This window comes from Motacilla alba, chromosome Z, assembly GCF_015832195.1.
Source record: "Motacilla alba alba isolate MOTALB_02 chromosome Z, Motacilla_alba_V1.0_pri, whole genome shotgun sequence".
Lineage (NCBI taxonomy): Eukaryota > Metazoa > Chordata > Aves > Passeriformes > Motacillidae > Motacilla > Motacilla alba.
Window position 1 is genome coordinate 54,306,498 of NC_052046.1, and position 18,416 is coordinate 54,324,913.

Genomic DNA, 18,416 nt, shown 5'->3' on the forward strand with positions numbered 1-18,416 from the left:
CCAAGCTTGCATGTCCTCAGAAAGCTGTAGTTACTGAAACATAAGAGTGTTTATGTTCCTGGGTGTGTCTGATGGGCCTTGTCATGTTTTCAGGTTGATAAAGAATTTTAAGTGCCTATCTGCGGTGCTTTGCTAAAAAGAATAATTTTGGTAATCAGGCCCCGTACAGTTAATTGCAATACATTCTTTTTATAAACCACCAGGCAATTCTGAAAGGAGTATACATCTGAGCAAACTGTGATTCATCTGATAGTTTGAATTTTTTTCCAGTCAGCTAGGTTCACAGAGCTGGAGGAGATGCTTCTAAGGAAGTCAAGCTTTTGCGTTATTAAGTGCATCATTCTACCAGCCTACAGTGTGGAGAAACCTTCAGTGAGATGGTAGTTCCATAGACATGATTTTTCCTATATAGCATGTCATACATGCAGCATTTGAAAGCATCTGAGTTGATGCTGCAGTTGGATGCATGGTTTCTCAAGCTTAGCCTCCCTTTGTGCTAATGTGTTACATAGACTTGAGTTCTGAGAGTCAAGGCAATGAGACTGCCGTGCAATCAAACAGGAAAAGGCAGAGATGGCTTCTGTTCCAAGTTCTGTAACAACCTACTTTTTGTCACTGACTGGAGTTGACAGCTAGGTGCCACTTTCTTCAGAGATCTGCTATTCAGTACTGTGAGAACTCAAAGTAGCTAAAAGCCTTTGCATTAAACTGAGAGCTTGAAGGCAAAGATTGTATTATGGCTAATAATATGCACAGTATTGTTACAGAAGTCTGAATACTTTAAGGAAAATCTGGGTATTATTTAAACATAATACCATAGTTAACCTTCCTCATGTTCTTCATTATATGATGAAGTGCTGTGTTATGTCTTCCCTTTCCCAATAATGAAATTTTCAAATTTGAGATAGATTTCCTATCCATAAAGTGGAGGTTTTATGCAGGCAAGAAAAATTTGCCTGGAAAATTCAGGTTGAGTTGTGCAGAGATATATCATACTGCATGTGTGCAGTTTTTTAATAGTGTCACGTAGAACTGTTGTCACAGATGTACTCATGTGGTTTGCTTATGAATTTACTTCTTTTGTTAAATACTGTTTTTTTCTCTGTTTCAGTGTGCAAGGACCCACCCTATAAAGTTGAAGAATCTGGATATGCTGGTTTCATTTTACCGATTGAGGTTTACTTCAAAAACAAGGTATGGAATCTCATGTTTTTCATAAGAAAAAAAAAAACATGTTGAAATGCGGGTTTTTTTAAACTTTGAACTTCAGTTTGTGAACTTGGTTAAGAATTATATTTAAAACTAACTTTATCAATGCTGTTCCTCAACCCAATATTACTGTAACATATAGAAATGCATAATTGTATTTCACAGAATGACAGAATGGGTCAGGTTGGAAGGGACCACAGAGGGTCATCCGTTTCAACATCCCTGCTCAAACATGGTCATCCCAGAACAGATGGCACAGGCTCGTGTCCAGACAGTTCTTGAATATCCCTAATGGGGGGGACATTTTGACCTCTCTGGGCAATCTATTCCAGTGCTTGATCACTGCACGTCAAAGAATCTATTCCTCATGCTCAGGTGGAACTTCTTGTGCATCAGTTTGTGCCTGTTGACTCTTGTACTCTTGCTTGGCATGACCAAACAGAGCCTGGATCCATCATCTGACACCCTCCTTTTGGATATTTGTTAACAGTAAGGTCCCTCACAGTCGTCTCTTCTCAAGGCTGAGTAGACCAAATTCTTTCAGTCTTTACTTCTAAAAGTGGTTCCCTCATCATTTTTGTCACCCTGTGCTGGGCCCTCTCCAGCAGCTCTGTGTCTCTCTGGTCCTGAGGAGCCCAGAACTGGACACAGCACTCCAGATGTGCCTCACCAGGGCTGAGTAGAGGGGCAGGATCACCTCCCCGAACCTGCTAGCAACGCTCTTCCCAATGCACCCCAGGACACCATTGGCCTTCTTGGCCACCAGGACACACTGCTGGCTCATGGAGAGCTTGCTGTCCACCAGGAACCCCAGGTTCTTCTCCTCAGAGCTGCTTTCCAGCAGATCAGACTGCAGCCTGTGCTGGTGCCCGGGGTTCTTCCTCCCCAAGTGCAGGACCCTGCATTTGCCGTCGTTGAATTTCAGACAGTTCTTCTCTGCCCCTCTCTCCACCCTCTGAAGGGCAGCACGGCCCTCTGGGGTATCGGCCACTGCTCCCAGCTCTGTGTCATCAGTGAACTTGCTGAGGAGGCACCTGCCCCTTCATCCAAGCACTGATGGAGAAGTTAAACAATATTGCATCCAATATAGACTACTGGTGGACAGTATTTAGTAGATAACTCTGTAAAATTAAAATTGCCTTATTGAAAAAGAGAAGTGCAATATAATTATTGAGAAGAATTACTAGCCCTGCTAAAAAGTTTACAGACTTTAACTAATGCTTAAAGAGCCACTTAAACTTGAGGAAAGGACATCAGTCTTGATTATGTTGATTACACAATGAACTCGTTCTATTTTAGTATTACATTGTTCTATTTAGTACTACAAATATTTATAATTGGTTCAGGTTTTTTTATCTTTCAAAACAGTCTTTTAAAATCTTGCATCCTTTGTCTGTTAGGAAACATTATTTTAGACTGCATGTGAGTACTCATTATATTCAACATTACCAGGCTCAAGCCAAATCCAGTGCCATTCTGCAAAACTGATCCTATTGTGATACCTCGCATTCTAAGTAATTGCTGCACTTACTGTGAATCTCTCAAATAGCAAATACAGAGGCTTTCTTTAATTGTACATAACAGGGTCTGCATTACTAATAACTAGTACAGATAAAAAGAACTGGATTTCTTTGAAATTAAAGAGCAGAATCTTGCTAAGTTTAATGCACACCACCTTAATATCCAAAGTTGTTCAAGTTCCCTTTATATGTCGTATGCCTTGGAGCTGTTATGGTACTTAACATGATTCAAAGATACCCATGTGTTTATTTTATATTATCAAGATGCAGTTTGAAATTATTATTTTAATCAAGTCAAAATTGTATCTTTACTGTGTTGAATGCTTTGTAGAAGACTAAAAGATAAAGAAAATAGAAATGCGTTGTAAAAGACTTTTTCTAGGACCCTGATCACTTAAAATTTATTTTGGGGTTAACTATGTGTGCCTTTGAGTGTGTATTCCAGTATTCTTTTATCTTTCACAGAAAGTCCTGTTAAGGTGTGAGTTGTGGGTAATTCTGTTCAGGCGCTTTGGAAGTTGTAGGTTTTGAATAGGTAATTCTGACATGTTCCCTGTATCAATCTGTGAAGAGCAGGTCTTGATTTATCATGTTTGCTGTTGGAAATGAAACAGAACTGGCTTGGTGAGTTGATCAAATTTTTTGGTATGCTTTTTAGCCCTTTTTCTATTAGGGATACTGTTTTGGTTCATTCAGAAAATCTTATGAAAAGCAGCCCAGTCTCTTCAACTCATCTATTGAATGCTCATCCCACAGACAAAGTAGAAGACAGTGAGTCAATCATTGAGCATCTCTACAGAAAGCTTCCTGCCCAATATTTCTCTTGTTGTTTTCCACTAGACTTGTGGCTGCTTTTTCTGACTGGAGACTGCAAGTCTCCAGTGTTCCCCAGCAGAAGTTGTGGCTTAGACTGAGATCAAGAGGGCAGCAGTGATTACAACTTGGTTTACCATCAAGCAACATGTGGAAGTAGGAAGTTTGCAAACATCCCTCACCCCTTGTTGGTGTCATGTAATTCAACAAGCAGCAGTTGGACTGTCAGTCAGTTTGTCACACAGGTGCAGCAGCATGCGCTTCCCTGGGGTGGGTGCAATACAAAGGAGGAGTGGCACAAAAATTGAGCTGGCAAATTCCTACTTTCTCCTGGCTCAGGTGTTCTTTCCCCCCCAAAGCAGTTCACAGGTACTCCAATACAGAAAGAGAAGATATAGATAGAAGGAGGAAGAACAGAGATACAGTCATCATTTATTGAAGGTAGACAGCTGCTGAATTTCTGATTCAGAAAATATCCTCATGGATAGAGAAAGGAGGGGTGCAGGAAACTATCTGGACTACAGAGGATCCTGTCCCAGGACTAAACAGAAATTGGTGGAAAATTTAATAGGTGTTTTGCCATGATAGAAAAAAATTCCAAGCTTTAAAGAGCTACAGAAATTACAACCAACCCGTGCTCCCAAATTCAGCAACAACAGGCTATGGTTGTTAGTCATTGAAACAAAGTCCTTAAAAATGCTTCTAGGTCAAAGACTCCTACTCTGGAAAATGCAGTTCATATAGGATAAGGCTCATAAACTGCAGCACATTCTATCTCCCCCATTTTGAAATAATGGCAGTGCAGTGGTGCTGATGGTCATTTGTATAGTAAGTCTGCTTTTTATTCACTGGTTATGTTCATCTGACTTTCCACAAAATTGCTTGAAAATTACCATTCATGAATTATTACAACTTGGCTTTTATGGCAAAGCTGCTGGTACCAATGTATTGCATATAGCAACATTGCAATTTTCTAAGCAGATCAGGGAATAAATTGCTTCCATTTTTTTCTGCATGAAATCATGTTAATATTTCTAACAAGAAGAAGTATCATCCATGGCTGCCTTTAAAAATGTCATTTATTTCTATGATGCCATTTATTTCTATGAACTATGTCAGAACTGTGAAAACAGTTAATCTAGGGGAACTGCTTTCTTTTGTCTTCAGAAACAGGCAACTTCGGGTCTCCTTTTATTGTTTCTGCTCTAAGTCTAGAGATGGGGACAGATTAGGATGTCTCTTGGCTGTGTTTGAAACCTCTGAGTTAACTTTCAAAATAACTCAGATTTCTGTGCTTTCTGGTCTTCCCATACTTGGAATCCTAACTCCAAATTCAGCATGGTTAGTGTGAATTTCTAAAGCATCTGCCACTGAACAGAACATGCATTTTAATTTCATGCAGTATTGGATATGTGCTAAGGTTTTGCTGTATCTCTTCCTTCCCTTCCTTCATGGTTCCCTTTTTACCAAAACATTTTTTAAAGTTGACTTTTTTTTAATTCTTTCCTAAGGCTTGATTTGGTGACTTCCATTGCACATCAGGACCTTTGGAAGAAGGGCTACTTAATAGCATCTTAAAAAAGCACTTAGTGCACATATAGCTTCTAGAAGGGACTGTGTAAATGTATAACACAAAATGGACTTAGTTTGTAATACCAGGTAGAAGATACTGAAGTCTGTTTGATGCAACCACTGTCCTTTTTCAGCTGAGGCTTTCCCAGGGCACTACAGCACTGGTAATTTCTCCTGAGATAAATTTGCCTTTTATTTTTTTCTCTTTCTGTATTGGTACAGGGAACATTCAATTTCATTTTTTCACTGCAGTGGCAGAGAATTTTAATTGCTTGAAAGTTCTGGTGAAACACTTGAAATCTATCTGACCACACTTGTTCAAGACAATGAAGTTTCTTTAAGAAATGAGCAGACCCCGTAAGTAGGAGATCAAATATAGTTGGCTGCAGCAGATTCATAATTCCCCCTTTCTATAACTTGGTGAAGAAATCGTTTGGCTGCAGTGGAGAAATTTGTGTTCAAAACCTACTACACTGCGTTCAGTACTCTCTGGGGCTCAGAAATATAATTGTGTTTTTGAGTGAGTTACCTTGTGTCAGCTGAGCCATGATACTTGCCTATGTACCTATCTGTAGCCTGGGCCAAACATGACTTAACAGTGGCAAGTAAGCCTCGTGAGGATTTAATGAAATTCATGCATTTTACTTTGTGTTATCATGGGCTGATGGGAGCTTCTTTGATTCTCTGATTTACTGTAGCTCAGCTGACACTTGGTAAATTCTGTGTGTGTCTCAGAACACAGAGAATGGTTTAAAATGGTTTCATTTTAATTGACAGTCTTTATGTAGTCTTTGTTTTCAACTTAGTTAGTTTTGGTGTTAGATGTTTCTATCTGGTTATTTTCAACCCTCAGGAAGAACCTAAGAAAGTTCGATTTGACTATGACTTATTCCTGCACCTTGAAGGCCACCCACCTGTAAATCACCTCCGCTGTGAAAAGCTCACATTCAACAACCCGACAGAGGAATTCAGAAGAAAGCTGCTAAAGGCAGGAGGGGTGAGTCCTGCACCCATGTGAAAAGCCATCACAATAAAGATGTTGTTGCTTGTTGCTGGTGCATGGTAATGAGAAAGATTGACCTAACAGTGAAATTAAGTGAAGTGTTTCTTTGATTAATTTCATACTCAAGCTTGGTACGTGTCTTTAAGTGGAATGGGTGAACAAATGAGCACGTGTATTCTTAAATATATCATAGTGTGATGGAAATAATAAGAAAATAAAATTTCATTGAAAGAGGTTCTATAGTTCTATATTAATCGAAATAAATTCAGTAGTTATAAGGTAGAAGAAGTCAAAACTCTAACTATAAATAAACCTACTTAAATCTATGTAATATGTTGCACAGTCTGAATCAGAAAAATGTTCTGACTTCTTTATGTGTTGCCAGAATTAAGTGATGTGAAAAAGCCAAAAGGAAGTTTGCCCATTTGGAGGGATGAGAGGGCCCAAAAGGCCAAACCTTTAGGTTTACACTTTGTCTGTGAAACTGTTCTGCTGTGTTTCACGCAATGACAGCGTAAGTCATTCTGTCAGGGACAATCAGAGGCTCAGCCATGAGGTCTGCTCAGGACTTGACTCCTCCTTGCTGGGGTGTGAAACTATCCCTGGGCTTGGCTCCACTGCTGAGCTGTCTTCATGGGCCTGAGTCTCTCATGTGTCAGGCTGGGCTGCTGCCTCTTGCCTCCTTCCTCACACCACTGTGAAGAGCCTGTGTTTCCTCTGGTCTCTCTGATCAGTGCCGTGCTGATGGGAGAGAATGGAAGAGCTCAAGCCCTCCTTGGATGCCCCTGAAGACATTCCTCCTTCCACCTGAGCCAGCCCTAGGCCTTCAGTTGCTTCTCACTGCAGTCTCCGGCCCCATGGTTTCAGTTACCTCCTTTCACCTCCCACCATTTTGTTGGTGGTGTTTATGTTAAGAGATACAAACCGCAGGCAGTCTGTAGATAGGGTCTGACAGAAACCAAGCAGAGGATATAGTTCTGACCCTCCCCTGGCTCCCAGGGCTGTGACCACCTCACAAGAATTGGGACACTGATAGCCATTGCTGCTGACCAAGCATTTATGTTGCTACCTGGGCCCTGGCTCAGCTCATAGCCCACCCAGGCCATGCTCTGGAGCTGTATTGCAGCCCTAGCCTCCTGCCTGCAGGGCTCTGTCTTGCTGAGGCAGTTCTTGGTGTTTGGCATTTGTCCTCATTTTATTTCATGAGGCTGCTGTTAGCCTTCCCGACTGCCTGGGTCCCTTCTGCAAGCCCTGCTTGCTGTGAAGTGTCAGATGCTCCACTTCCCAGTTGACTGTGATTTGCAGACTGCATGAGTGTATTTTGCCTCCTTTATCAAGTCACTGATAGAGATGTTGAGAAAGCCTTCATGCTGTGAAATTTTAAGTGTTAATGCCAGTGCCTATCTTTATTTTAACCTGCCATAACAAAAATGGGTAACCTTTTTGGTACCTTTAGACAATAGTTGGTTCTGGGCTGGAGATAACAAGGGGCTAGTGTGAGAATCTTCAGTCTGCTGAAGAGAATCTTTGAAAATAAAGCAAAACCATGTAGCACGTATAGTCTGAAAGACTCTGTTGGCCTCCTGAAGAACAGAACTGTTACAACTGTTTGTTACATTGACATAGAAGCATGTACAGTGTTTTCTGTTTGCATTTATAAGGTGCAAGAGGCTTTTTAGTGTGTTTGTAAATAAAACATCGAGATTGTATTCTGGGAAACTTCATGAGCTATTGCTTTAATATTTGTTAACAACAGACTGGTAAGATCAATAAGTTTTAACCACAAGTGTAATAAATTTAAGTAATGCCAGCAGAGAATTTGGAGTTGAGGAGTAATGGTTAAAACGGTTAAAATAGGATGCTTCCTTTTTATTGCTAATTTTCTGAGCCTTTTAATTTTAGTTTTTTTGAGTTAGCAAAAGCAAGAATGTTGTGAATGTTGTTTGTGAACAACAAAATGTGGCATGTTTTGATCAAATTCTTTCCCTGAATATACGGAATGACCAGTAAGGGTCATTCTTAAAATGCATAGCTTCATTGCTTTTTGTCTTCCAGATGCTTCAGGGTGCATGGCTTTTTCTTTTTCTCCATTTCTCCAATTTCCTTCTGAGAAATTAATACCTTCTAATGAAGTGATCAGTTTCTGCATCTCTCTGTGGACTTTCTGACATGGGAGTTTTTCTGATCAGCTTGGCAGTAATAATGTAATAGCATTCCGTCTGTCTTGTCCCTAAAAGTTTCTCTGAAGGGCTTACATCTCCTGGTGTTGAAAAGCCCATTATGGTTTATGAAATACTGGAAACAGGCTTTTTTGAATCCCGCAGAAACCCTGAAAAGCTGACTTTCCCTTCTAAGTGTGTGAGTTCAGTCTGTTGTCTGTTCTACAGAGAGTATTAACTCATTTGTAACTTCCATGCTTTAGGCTGAGAAAAGCCTTTACAGGGTAATAAAGTATGACATGGGTTTTGCACTTAAAAATAAGTCGAAACAATTAATACTTCTAGCTTATGGCTACATTCAAGGAAAAAAAACCCCAACAGTAACAGGTTGCTGAATTTTGATAGGCAAGGAGTCTGGCAAAATTAAGCTCATGTCCTTCAAAATGAATGAGATTCCATATTAATATAAAACACTGAGTGGTAGCATTGAGTAAAATCCTTTAACATGGTGGACTTTTTGCTTACATCCTTTTAAATAATGGTCTAATTTGCTTGATTTCTATGCGCCTTGAAACCCAGATCTGATTCCTTTTCCTCTGTTTTTGCATGGGCTGACTGATGTGAACAAAACATGATTATTTCTTATTTGCATAAACATACACATATTACAAATAATATGTCCTTCTGGAGGGAGAACTGTAGGCTCACCTAGTTCCTGCATGCTGCCGTATTCAGTGTAGTCTTACCTTTGTGTTTGTCTTTTGCTGCAGATTCCTTGAATTATCTCTTGGATGCTCCTAACTCCCCCTTTCTGTTACACATATACCTTGTGGTCTCCCAAAAGTGAACTAGTCAAGGTTATTTGCTACAGCTGCTGTTCTTCTGTGTTTCATGCTAAGAAAGTTCTGTTACCCTTCTCCATCCTTCATGTCCAGTAAGGTCTGACTGGCTATCGAGTAGCTCTCTGAGAGAGTAAGAGTAACACTGGGATACCACAAGTAATTAAGAAGTCAGAACTCAACTGTAGCACAGTTTTGTCACTGTGGCACTTGAGTTGGGCAAACAGGACATTTAGGGTAGTACCTACCAATCCTGTAGATTAGCTCTGTGGAATATTTGTATCTTAGCATTTTATTTGGTATCACCAGAATTGAAGTGTAAATGTGCAGTCAGTCTTTATTATTTGGAGTTTACCAATTTGCTGATTTCTTTTTCAAGAAGCGGTTACATTTTCAGGCCTTAGAAAAAGGATTTGATTTGGCTTCAGAGATTCTCTAATCAAGAATGAAAATAGAAACCTTTGGTTCTGTCTTAGGCTATATCCAATTGGCAAAGTTTCCACCTTCAAAAATACATTTTTTACACTGAACTTCCCGCAGCCCCTTGAAAAGATTTAGTTATGCTCAAATCCGTGTCCACCATTCACCTATTTTTAGTTGGCTTATTCTTGTAATTAAAAATGAAATAAAAATTTTCAAAATTACACTGGACAGATTCAACAAACCCATACATTGTTTAGGTTCTATACCTTTGTGTGTATATATATATATGTTCTGAATGACATTCCTTTTACAAAGGTTTGCTGTGCAAATGATGCCACTGAGAATTTTCTGTACCATTTACTCAGTGTAGTACCTCATCATCTGTAGCTACAGGTATACATGTATACCCATATGAATTAGCAACCTATTGCTTGAAATATCCAAGGATACCCTGGATACAGGTGACTACTTTTAGTTGATCTGTGTCTTACCAAACAAGTAATCAAGCTATTGGAAGTGAAAGCACTGTATGCATGCAGTCTCCTACACAGCTCATCCTCTAGGCACAGCATGAAATTATGCCTGAGCAGGTACAGTAGGATTAAAGTTTTGATCATGTAAACAGCAGTAAATATTGACCCTTATGTGGTCATTCCTTCCTAGATTTTTCAGTCACCTTTTGTGATCAGTTTCAGCCTTAATATATGAGAGACCCTGAGGAAAAAGAGTTGGCACAGGGATTGCTGCATATGGATTTCAGAAGAAAACTGACCCTGGGGAATTATAGTGATGGAGAAAAACCTTCAAATTTGAAGTAGATTGTGAATGCCTAATCCCACAGAAAACACAAATAGATTCTGATTCCATTTATGTATTTGATTTTCCATATATTGTCAGTAGCATTGGTTCTATTGCTTTTTTGGCTTGCATGTTTTTCAATTGCAAGAAAAAAATTGAAAATTATGCCTAGACTGTTTAGTGAGCTAGTAAAAATAAATTAATTTCAAATATGCTGGATGATAGCTGCCTGACATTTTAGAATTAAATTTTGCCATTGGAAGAAAAGATTTGCTCAGGCATCACTTGTTTGAATATGATGTTACAAATAACTTAATTTCAATTCTTGCAGGAAAAAGTACGGAAAATATTTTCAATCTACATGAAGATAGCAGTTTTGATACTGCCCTCTTATAGCTGCAAATGCATAAACAAAAATATTTGTATTGTTTTGCAAGTTTAATTGCAAGTTAAACATTTCTGCCTTTTTGGCAGGAGACTCAAAATTAGTTGTTTAATCCAGGAATATCTAGACAAAATTTAACAGCTGACTTTCCTTAAAGGAAAAGACTTTCCTCTGCCCCTTAGAGATCAGTTAACATTGTGGGCAAACATAGTAAAATTCACTGCTTTATTACAGATGCAAAGGGCTCTTAATGGTTTGAAGTTTCATGCTTGGAGGATGCAAGAAATAGGTCACTTTTAGAGTGTAAATTATTCTATTTAGCAACAGATGAATCCTTTATTGTTGCTTTCTATAAAATTCGTTAGGAAATGTAAAAGCACTGCTTCTGTAACAAGACAGCTCTTTTCTTAAAGACAGTTAATCTGTTAATGAGTGAGAGATACAAAGACTTACTCTGAGAGGGATGCAATTTTTAGAGAGAATTATCAAGATGAAAATGTAGGTTTTGCCAAAACCCACTGCATTCTGTTGTTTGAGGTTTTTTCATATCTTTGTGGTTTTATGGTTTAACGTTTGAGAAATGACTTTTCAGTCAGTTGAGATGTCTGCATAGTGCCAGTTTTAAAACCTATGTTCATAATCCATGTAATGAAGATGAAATTGTGGGGATTTCCCTCTTTTCTCCATCCTCCCTGTTTCCTGGCAAATTCCTCTGTATCAGTTAGAATAGTTGGCTTTTACCCAGAACCAGCCGTAGGTATAATGCTGCTCTAGGGAAGGTATTATCTTTAATCTTGTGCTTTTTATATTTAAGTAATTGAATTTTCTTGAACTACATATTACTTTACTTTCAAGCAAAGTAAAATTTAAAAGTTTTTAAAATATTTGTTTAAATATAAATAATAGTTGTTCAGGATGACTGTATTTTTTAGCTAATGATTTATATTTTGGAACGTCACCCTTAATGGGACTTGTATTACTGCTAGGTTTTTTCTTAGCAGTGTGTTATCATCTGGAATTTCGAAATATAGGTCCACATACTTATGTTGCATAGCTCATGCTGGGTTCCATACTGTTTTTTCATTATCATGACTTTGGCTATTAGTGTTGCAGTGGTCATGTAAAATAATTTCTACTTTCCCCCCATATTTCAGATGTGCTCTGTAATGTTGAAAGAAGTGATGTGTAGGAACCTGTTTGTCACTGTAAATGATATACAGTGTGGCCACCCAGAGCCAAAGAGGTCCAGTTGTCTGCTACGGATGCATGATGAGTATAATTCATGATGAGTGCTGCAGAAATGTTGTAGTAATGGTTCATTTTTCCCAGAATTCTAACAGGTATTTTGTGGCTTTTACTGAAAGTGCTGTTGGAATTTTTCTGCAGCACACTGTGGTAAAGCTCACTGCCTGTTCTGAATATGCTGTACGAAGGTGTTCTTGGATGAGCAGCTCAGTAAATGAAACAGCAGCAGGTGGCTTGGTGTGGGTCTGATTCTTGCAGCTTTATTGATGTCTTCCTTTCATTCAGGAAAATGAAAAACTAGAAGACAGACAACAGGTTTTTGATAGTGGCTCACTCACCTGCAGGAGCTCTAATGTGTATTAATAAGAAAATTGTGTTGGTCTGGACCTGTGCCAGCTCACACAGTTCCTGACTGAGTAAATATATATGGGTGGTGGTGTATCTGTGACTCCTATGTGTCAGGGTTGGCACAGTCATAGAATAGTTGGAAAGAACCTTTACAGGTTATCCAGTGGGCAGGGACATCTCCAACTAGATCATGCTGCTCAGAGCCCCATCCACCTGACCTTCAGTGTTCCCAGGGATGGGGCGTCCACTACATCTCAGTGCAGTGGTTCACCACCCTGATTGTAAAAAATTTCATTGTTATAGCTAGTCTAAATTTACCCTATTTAAATTTACAACTACTATCCCTTGTCCTGTTGCAACAGGCCCTGCTAAAAAGCTGTCCTCCAGTTACCATGCAGCCCTCCTTTATGTACTGAAAGGCTGCTATAAACTCTTCCCAGAGCTTCTCTTCTCCAAGCTGAACAGACCCAACTCTTTCAGCCTGTCCTCATGGGAAGGGTGCTCCATTCCTCTAACCATTTTGGTGTCCCTCTTCTGGACTCTCTCCATCAGTTCCATGTCCTTCCTGTGCTGGGACCCCAGAGCTGGATGCAGCCCTGCAGGTGGGGTCTCAGCAGAGCGGAGCAGAATCCCCTCCCTGGCCCTGCTGCCCACGCTGCTTTGGATGCAGCCCAGGACATGTTTGGCTTTCTGGGCTGTGAGTGCTCATTGCTGGGTCATGTCCAGCCTCTCATCCCCCAGCACTCCCAAGTCCTTCTTGGCAGGGCTGCACTCCATCTCCATCTGTTCGTCCCACAGCCTAGACTGGTATTAGAGGTTGCCCTGGCCCAGGTGCGGCACCTTGCAATTGTGTGCATTTGTAGTAATGAGCAATAAAAGATCGGCCATGGGACATTTTGAGATTGTTCCACATTCCTCCTGTTATAACAACATGAAAAGCAAGATTTTGTTTTGAAAGTGAGTTTTTCTTGTTGGGTACACAGGTACTCCAAGTTGTCAAGCGTGTATTGGTTGATAAATGTTGTCTCCAAAATGTCAGTTTTTTCTTTTTTGTAAGGAAGCTTCAGAATCAATTGTTAGTAGGTTTAGTACAAGCTATTATTATTCACTAGGTATTGTAATTTTATAATTTTTCCCAAATTGCTGGAAGAGGAATAGTAGAAGAGGGCTCCTGATTATATTATGGTAATTGATAGTACACAGTTGTTCTCTGATCCATTCATTTTTTTCAGAAGTGCAAGAAACTACTTTAATTAAATGCATGGCAGTTTTTCTTTGCATAGCATTCATTTGTCTTGAGTAGCAGATTGGAATGTCCTTAGAAATACCCTGAGAGAAACTTTGTACAAGGGCAGGTATTGTTGGGATAAGAGAGAATGGTTTCAAACTGAAAGAGAGTTAGATATTAGGAAGAATTTTTTTGCTGTGGGGGTGGGGAGGCACTGGAACAAGTTCTCTAGAGAAGTTGTGGATGCCCCATTCCTTGGAAGGGAAGTTTGGGCAACCTGATGTAGTGAAATGTGTCCCTGCCTACATCAGGGGGATTGGAACAAGATGGTCTTTAATGTCTCTTCCAACCCAAACCATTCTATGCTTCTAAGATGCCAACAGCTCAGAGCTCAGATATTATGGATACTGGTCACTTCAGGTTGATTATTCCTACCCTATAGTGTGAATATCAGTGGATCTCCTCTATGCACTGATTTTGGGGAAAAAGTAGGTTTTCCTTTGCCCTGACAAAGTTGTTTTTCATTTAAAGAAACTGGTGGACAAAGGTTTTAAATGCAAGCTCAACAGCTGAAGGATAGCAAAGTGAGTTTTTGGTGAACTAGAGGCAAGGTATCAGTACCAGCAGAGCAGTTAAGATTGTGTGAGAGGGATCAGCAGCCCCCCTCGAGGAAGTTGTGGGCTGCAGTGGAGTCATCCCTCAGCCTTCTGTTCTCTAAGCTGAACAAGTCAAGTGATGTCAGCTGCCTTTCGCCCCACTGGTTGCCCTCCTCTGTACGTACTCCAGTAGTCTGATGATGTCCTTCTTGTGCTGAGGTGCCACAGCGGCATGCAGGACTCAAGGTGAGGCCACACCAGTGCAGAAACACCTGCCTTGACATGTTTCTCCATACAGCCTATTCTGCTGTTCCTGTGTTATCTGTATCCTGGTATTAAATTGTGAAACCAACTGTTCTCCCTTGGCCATCTTCCTGGTGCTTATCCAGTACCAGAGACCTTAAAGCACACTTTTTAAAAACACTTAAAATATTTGTGAACAAGCCCAACTAATGCCCTACTTTTACACACTGTATTACTGTCACCATTTGCCCCATGAAAGGCAAGCTTTGAAATTAGCTAGATCTCTGCTCTGTTAAATAAAGTCAAGCAAAATCTTTGAGGGAACAGCAGAACTGTAACTAGTTTTTTGCATATTGGTGAATTCAGAGTGTGGTTATATGGCTGTTTAAACTGACTTGTTTAATGACTGCTGTTGTCTCACCTTGCTTCATTGACACCAGTCAATGTCTTATTCCACCAGTCTGGCTGATCCCTTAGCTGTTGACTTTAGAAGAGACCTAGAAGAATTAGTCATGTTCCTGGTTTTTGTCACTGAAGTGATTAATTGTGGGTCCAGCCAAGTGCCGGTTGCAGGTGTCCTTCGCTGCCTGCTTCACTGAATCTTGGGCTACAGTCCCCCTCTCTCAAGCTGTATCTTTAGGCTGCTGTAAGACAGCAGGGTAATTGCAATGCAGAAAGGAGGAAAAAAGTTTAAAAAGTGCATATAAGCTGTTCTGGAGAGTTATTGCTGTGCTATCAGTGAGCTTGCATTCTTGCTGCAATAGTATCCTGCTGTGGTATGCTCATTCCCACCTTTTCTGTCTTCGGTGTAGCCTTGGTTTAATAGAGGCATATACATAGATATTCCCACAGTCAAGCAGTGTTGCCAGTGTGGTAGAAGCAATGTGAAAATAGTGACTTGATCCGAAAGCTGGCAGAAGTACATGTGCCAGCCTGTGATTCTGTCTGACTAATGCCTGGACAAAGGGCAGCTACCCACTGCATGAATTGCTGTAATTCTGTCAGCTGACATCTTCCAGTAAACTTAAACTGGATGTATAGTTGTCACTTTCCTAAATTTAGCCAAAATGGAAATGCATATTAATTCAAAAAGGTGTTGGTAGTATAGGTGCTTTCTACAGATGATCTTGACAAAGAAAATAAACACACTGGATGTTATTTAGCACTAATAGTAATGTCTTTCTTTGAGAGGTCGAAGTACTTTCTTTTTTATTTTTTAGTGTTATAATGGACTTAAGGAGGAGCATATACTTCTGTCAGAAATCTGTTTGGAAGAGAGGTGCGTGTTTTTTATCACAGGGGCCAAAGAGTTAATTTTGCATGAGACTTTTTGGTCTCTTGTCATCTTTTTGCCAGCTTTGAAGATGGTATAGTCTGTAGTCTGTCTTAATTGTGTGCATTGTTAATCACATTAAAATTTTGAATTTACAATTGCTATTTTTATAGGCTTTATGTTTATGATAAAAAAACATCTGCAGGATTCACTACACTGAAATTTTTAGGGTTTGTGGTTTGGTATGTCCAGATTTTATTTTCTAAAACTACTACAGGATTTATTTTCTCCTGTGTGTAGCTAGATTTGCCGAATTAGACTTCACGTGGTATTAATACTTTTCATCCCATCCCTCTAAATCTTCCTGGAGACTGTCATCCTGTTTTGAAACAGTCTGTAATATGGAGACTCTTAATGGTCCAAATACTTGTCAGAAACGGAGATATCTTAGAAGTCCATATACTTTGAAAAAAAAAAGTCAGCTTTCTCAGAATGCCTGTGTACAATCATGAATATATGAATATTTCTAAACTGAAATGTTTCTGAATTTTAAAAAGAAAATTTACGCAGTGGTTAAACTTCAGTAAGTTTGTTTCAGTGGATCAGACTTCTATGCTTTGGGGAGGAATTGGCAGCTTCCAACACAAGGAGAAAGAATTTCTGGCAGAGCTTTTGTTTCTTTGGTTTTAATTTCAGGGTAGGACAAACCCTGATTCTCCTGACTAAGTTTTTCTTCTATATGGATATGCATCTTTTTGTCATATGAATGTATGAACAAAATTATTTTGGGCAATAAAATATCTGCTTAAACTCTGTAAGTAATAAGTAACTTTGCTTTTTCTGAATGTCTTTGATTTTATGCAAATGATGCATTCTATTATATCTGTGGCTTAAAAAAAACTCAGAGTTTGACTTAAAGAACAATACTATTTAACACCCATTTGACATCCTCTGTGAGAGAAAGTAATGCTAAATACATGTATTTTCTCTACCTGTTGCCCAGGTTTATGGTATGCACATATGGCTGTAGATTTTCCTACTGGCTGATTGTTCCTTGTTAGCTTTTGCCCTCTCTTGTATTCAGCTGAGTTTAATGCAACTAAAGACTTTGGCAAATTGAGATAAAAAGGTATTTCTCCTGCTAAAGGATCACTTATTGTGATCACGATAGCTAGTTACAAGCAAAAGTGCCATGACTGCAAGAAGAATGTTGTTGGTTTTGGACAGATGATTTTTCAGAGCTTTGGCTTTTGGCAGACTCTGGTTTAGAGCAGCTTAATTGCCTTCTTCCTCTGCCTTTGGCATCTAGCTACAGTGTTGAGAACAGGCTGATTAAAAAAAAAAAAAATTACCTTGACGTGTCTCTTAATATTCTCCAAGCTACCATGAATTTTTGGGGCAAAATGATCTACAACAAGATTCATTGAAAGCCTGTATTCAGGAAGCTGTAGGCAATAAAATATCATCCTGACTTGGAGAGGTAACGTTGGAATACACTTATCTATGTCCTTGATTTCCCAGAATTTTTAATGTAATGTATATGAGGCATGTGATGGGTCAGCTCATTCCTGTTCCTTGAGTCAGAGGATGTTTTGGTCATCTGAAGAGGCAAGGATAACCATGTAGGATATCCACAAAACCAGTGTCGCTCTTTGGGAAGAGTGACGTGTTTCCTTGCAGGTGTAGAGCTCTGCATCTTCTTTCTAGCTTTGCAGGGCTTGCCAGACAGGTAAGCTGTCTCTAGCGTTTGGAGCCTTGAAACAATAGATAAATGAATGGCTGTGGTAGGAATCACAAAATCCCCACACAGCAGCACTGTAGCAGAAGACAGGATCTTAACTGGGTTTCCCAGAGATGGGCAGAATAACCTTTACATTACTGAGGTGACTGCTCAGTAATAGCTGATTTACTTGTGCTTTCTGGAAATGATCCATTTGTATTTAAGTCTTTAAATTCAAGAAAGGGAGCCTCTTAACAGCAAACTGTCTGCTTGCTTACCAGCCACACAGTTTACTGTACTCTAGATAACACAGAAGCCTGAAGTTAGAAGCTGAAATTAAAGACATACTGCTTTTACTTTAAAACCTCCATCTGTTTTTACAGTGTATCTTTGTGGTGGGTTAACCTTGGCTAAGATGCTTGGTCACTCACTCTGTCTCCTCTGCCTCTCAGGGAAGGGAGAGAGGATAGGTTGGGAAGGCTCATGGGTCAGGATGCAGGCAGGGAGATGGCTGACCAGTTAACATAATGGGAAAAACCAGACTCTTTTTGGGAAAAATGAATTACTGATTATCAGTGTGATTTCATTAAACTACCCCCTCTTGAGAAGAAACATGGATATTTTTTGTTGGACTTCTATTCTCCCACCAGTGTGATTTGCTAGGCAGGTGAGACTCTGCTCTTGTTGGTAATGTTTTACTGACATGCTTTCCCTCTTACAACAGATGATGGTAATGTCAGATGGCACATCGTTTTCTTCAGGGCAGAGCCTTCATCTCCCCAGCCTTCCCAGTAACTCTCTGTCTTTTTCTGAAGTGAAGAAGAAATCATCTCATGGGCCAAAGGTGAGACTTATTTCGCTAGAAGATAGTTGAGCCAAAAGTGCTTTTCCTGGTAATTAAATTAATTAAAAAAAATTCTACATGTTTTTGCAATATTTTAATTGCTAGGCCAATGATAGCAAGTCTTCATATTTCTTTGCTCAGGATGGCTGTGAGAACAGGTGCTGGTGATGGTTCTCTTATTTTATTACTTGTACAGTT

General features: G+C 39.6%; 1 protein-coding gene across 3 annotated transcripts in view; it reads left to right on the forward strand.

Annotated features, from left to right (window-relative positions):
* The window catches only part of MLLT3 (MLLT3 super elongation complex subunit), a 117,100-nt gene that overhangs the window by 53,799 nt on the left and 44,885 nt on the right, over positions 1–18,416 (forward strand). For all 3 annotated transcript variants that reach the window (XM_038123607.1, XM_038123610.1, XM_038123609.1), the window contains 3 exons: positions 1,112–1,194; positions 5,968–6,111; positions 18,099–18,218. In XM_038123607.1, the coding sequence (XP_037979535.1) occupies positions 1,112–1,194; positions 5,968–6,111; positions 18,099–18,218 (347 nt within the window). The remainder of the gene's footprint in view (positions 1–1,111; positions 1,195–5,967; positions 6,112–18,098; positions 18,219–18,416) is intronic.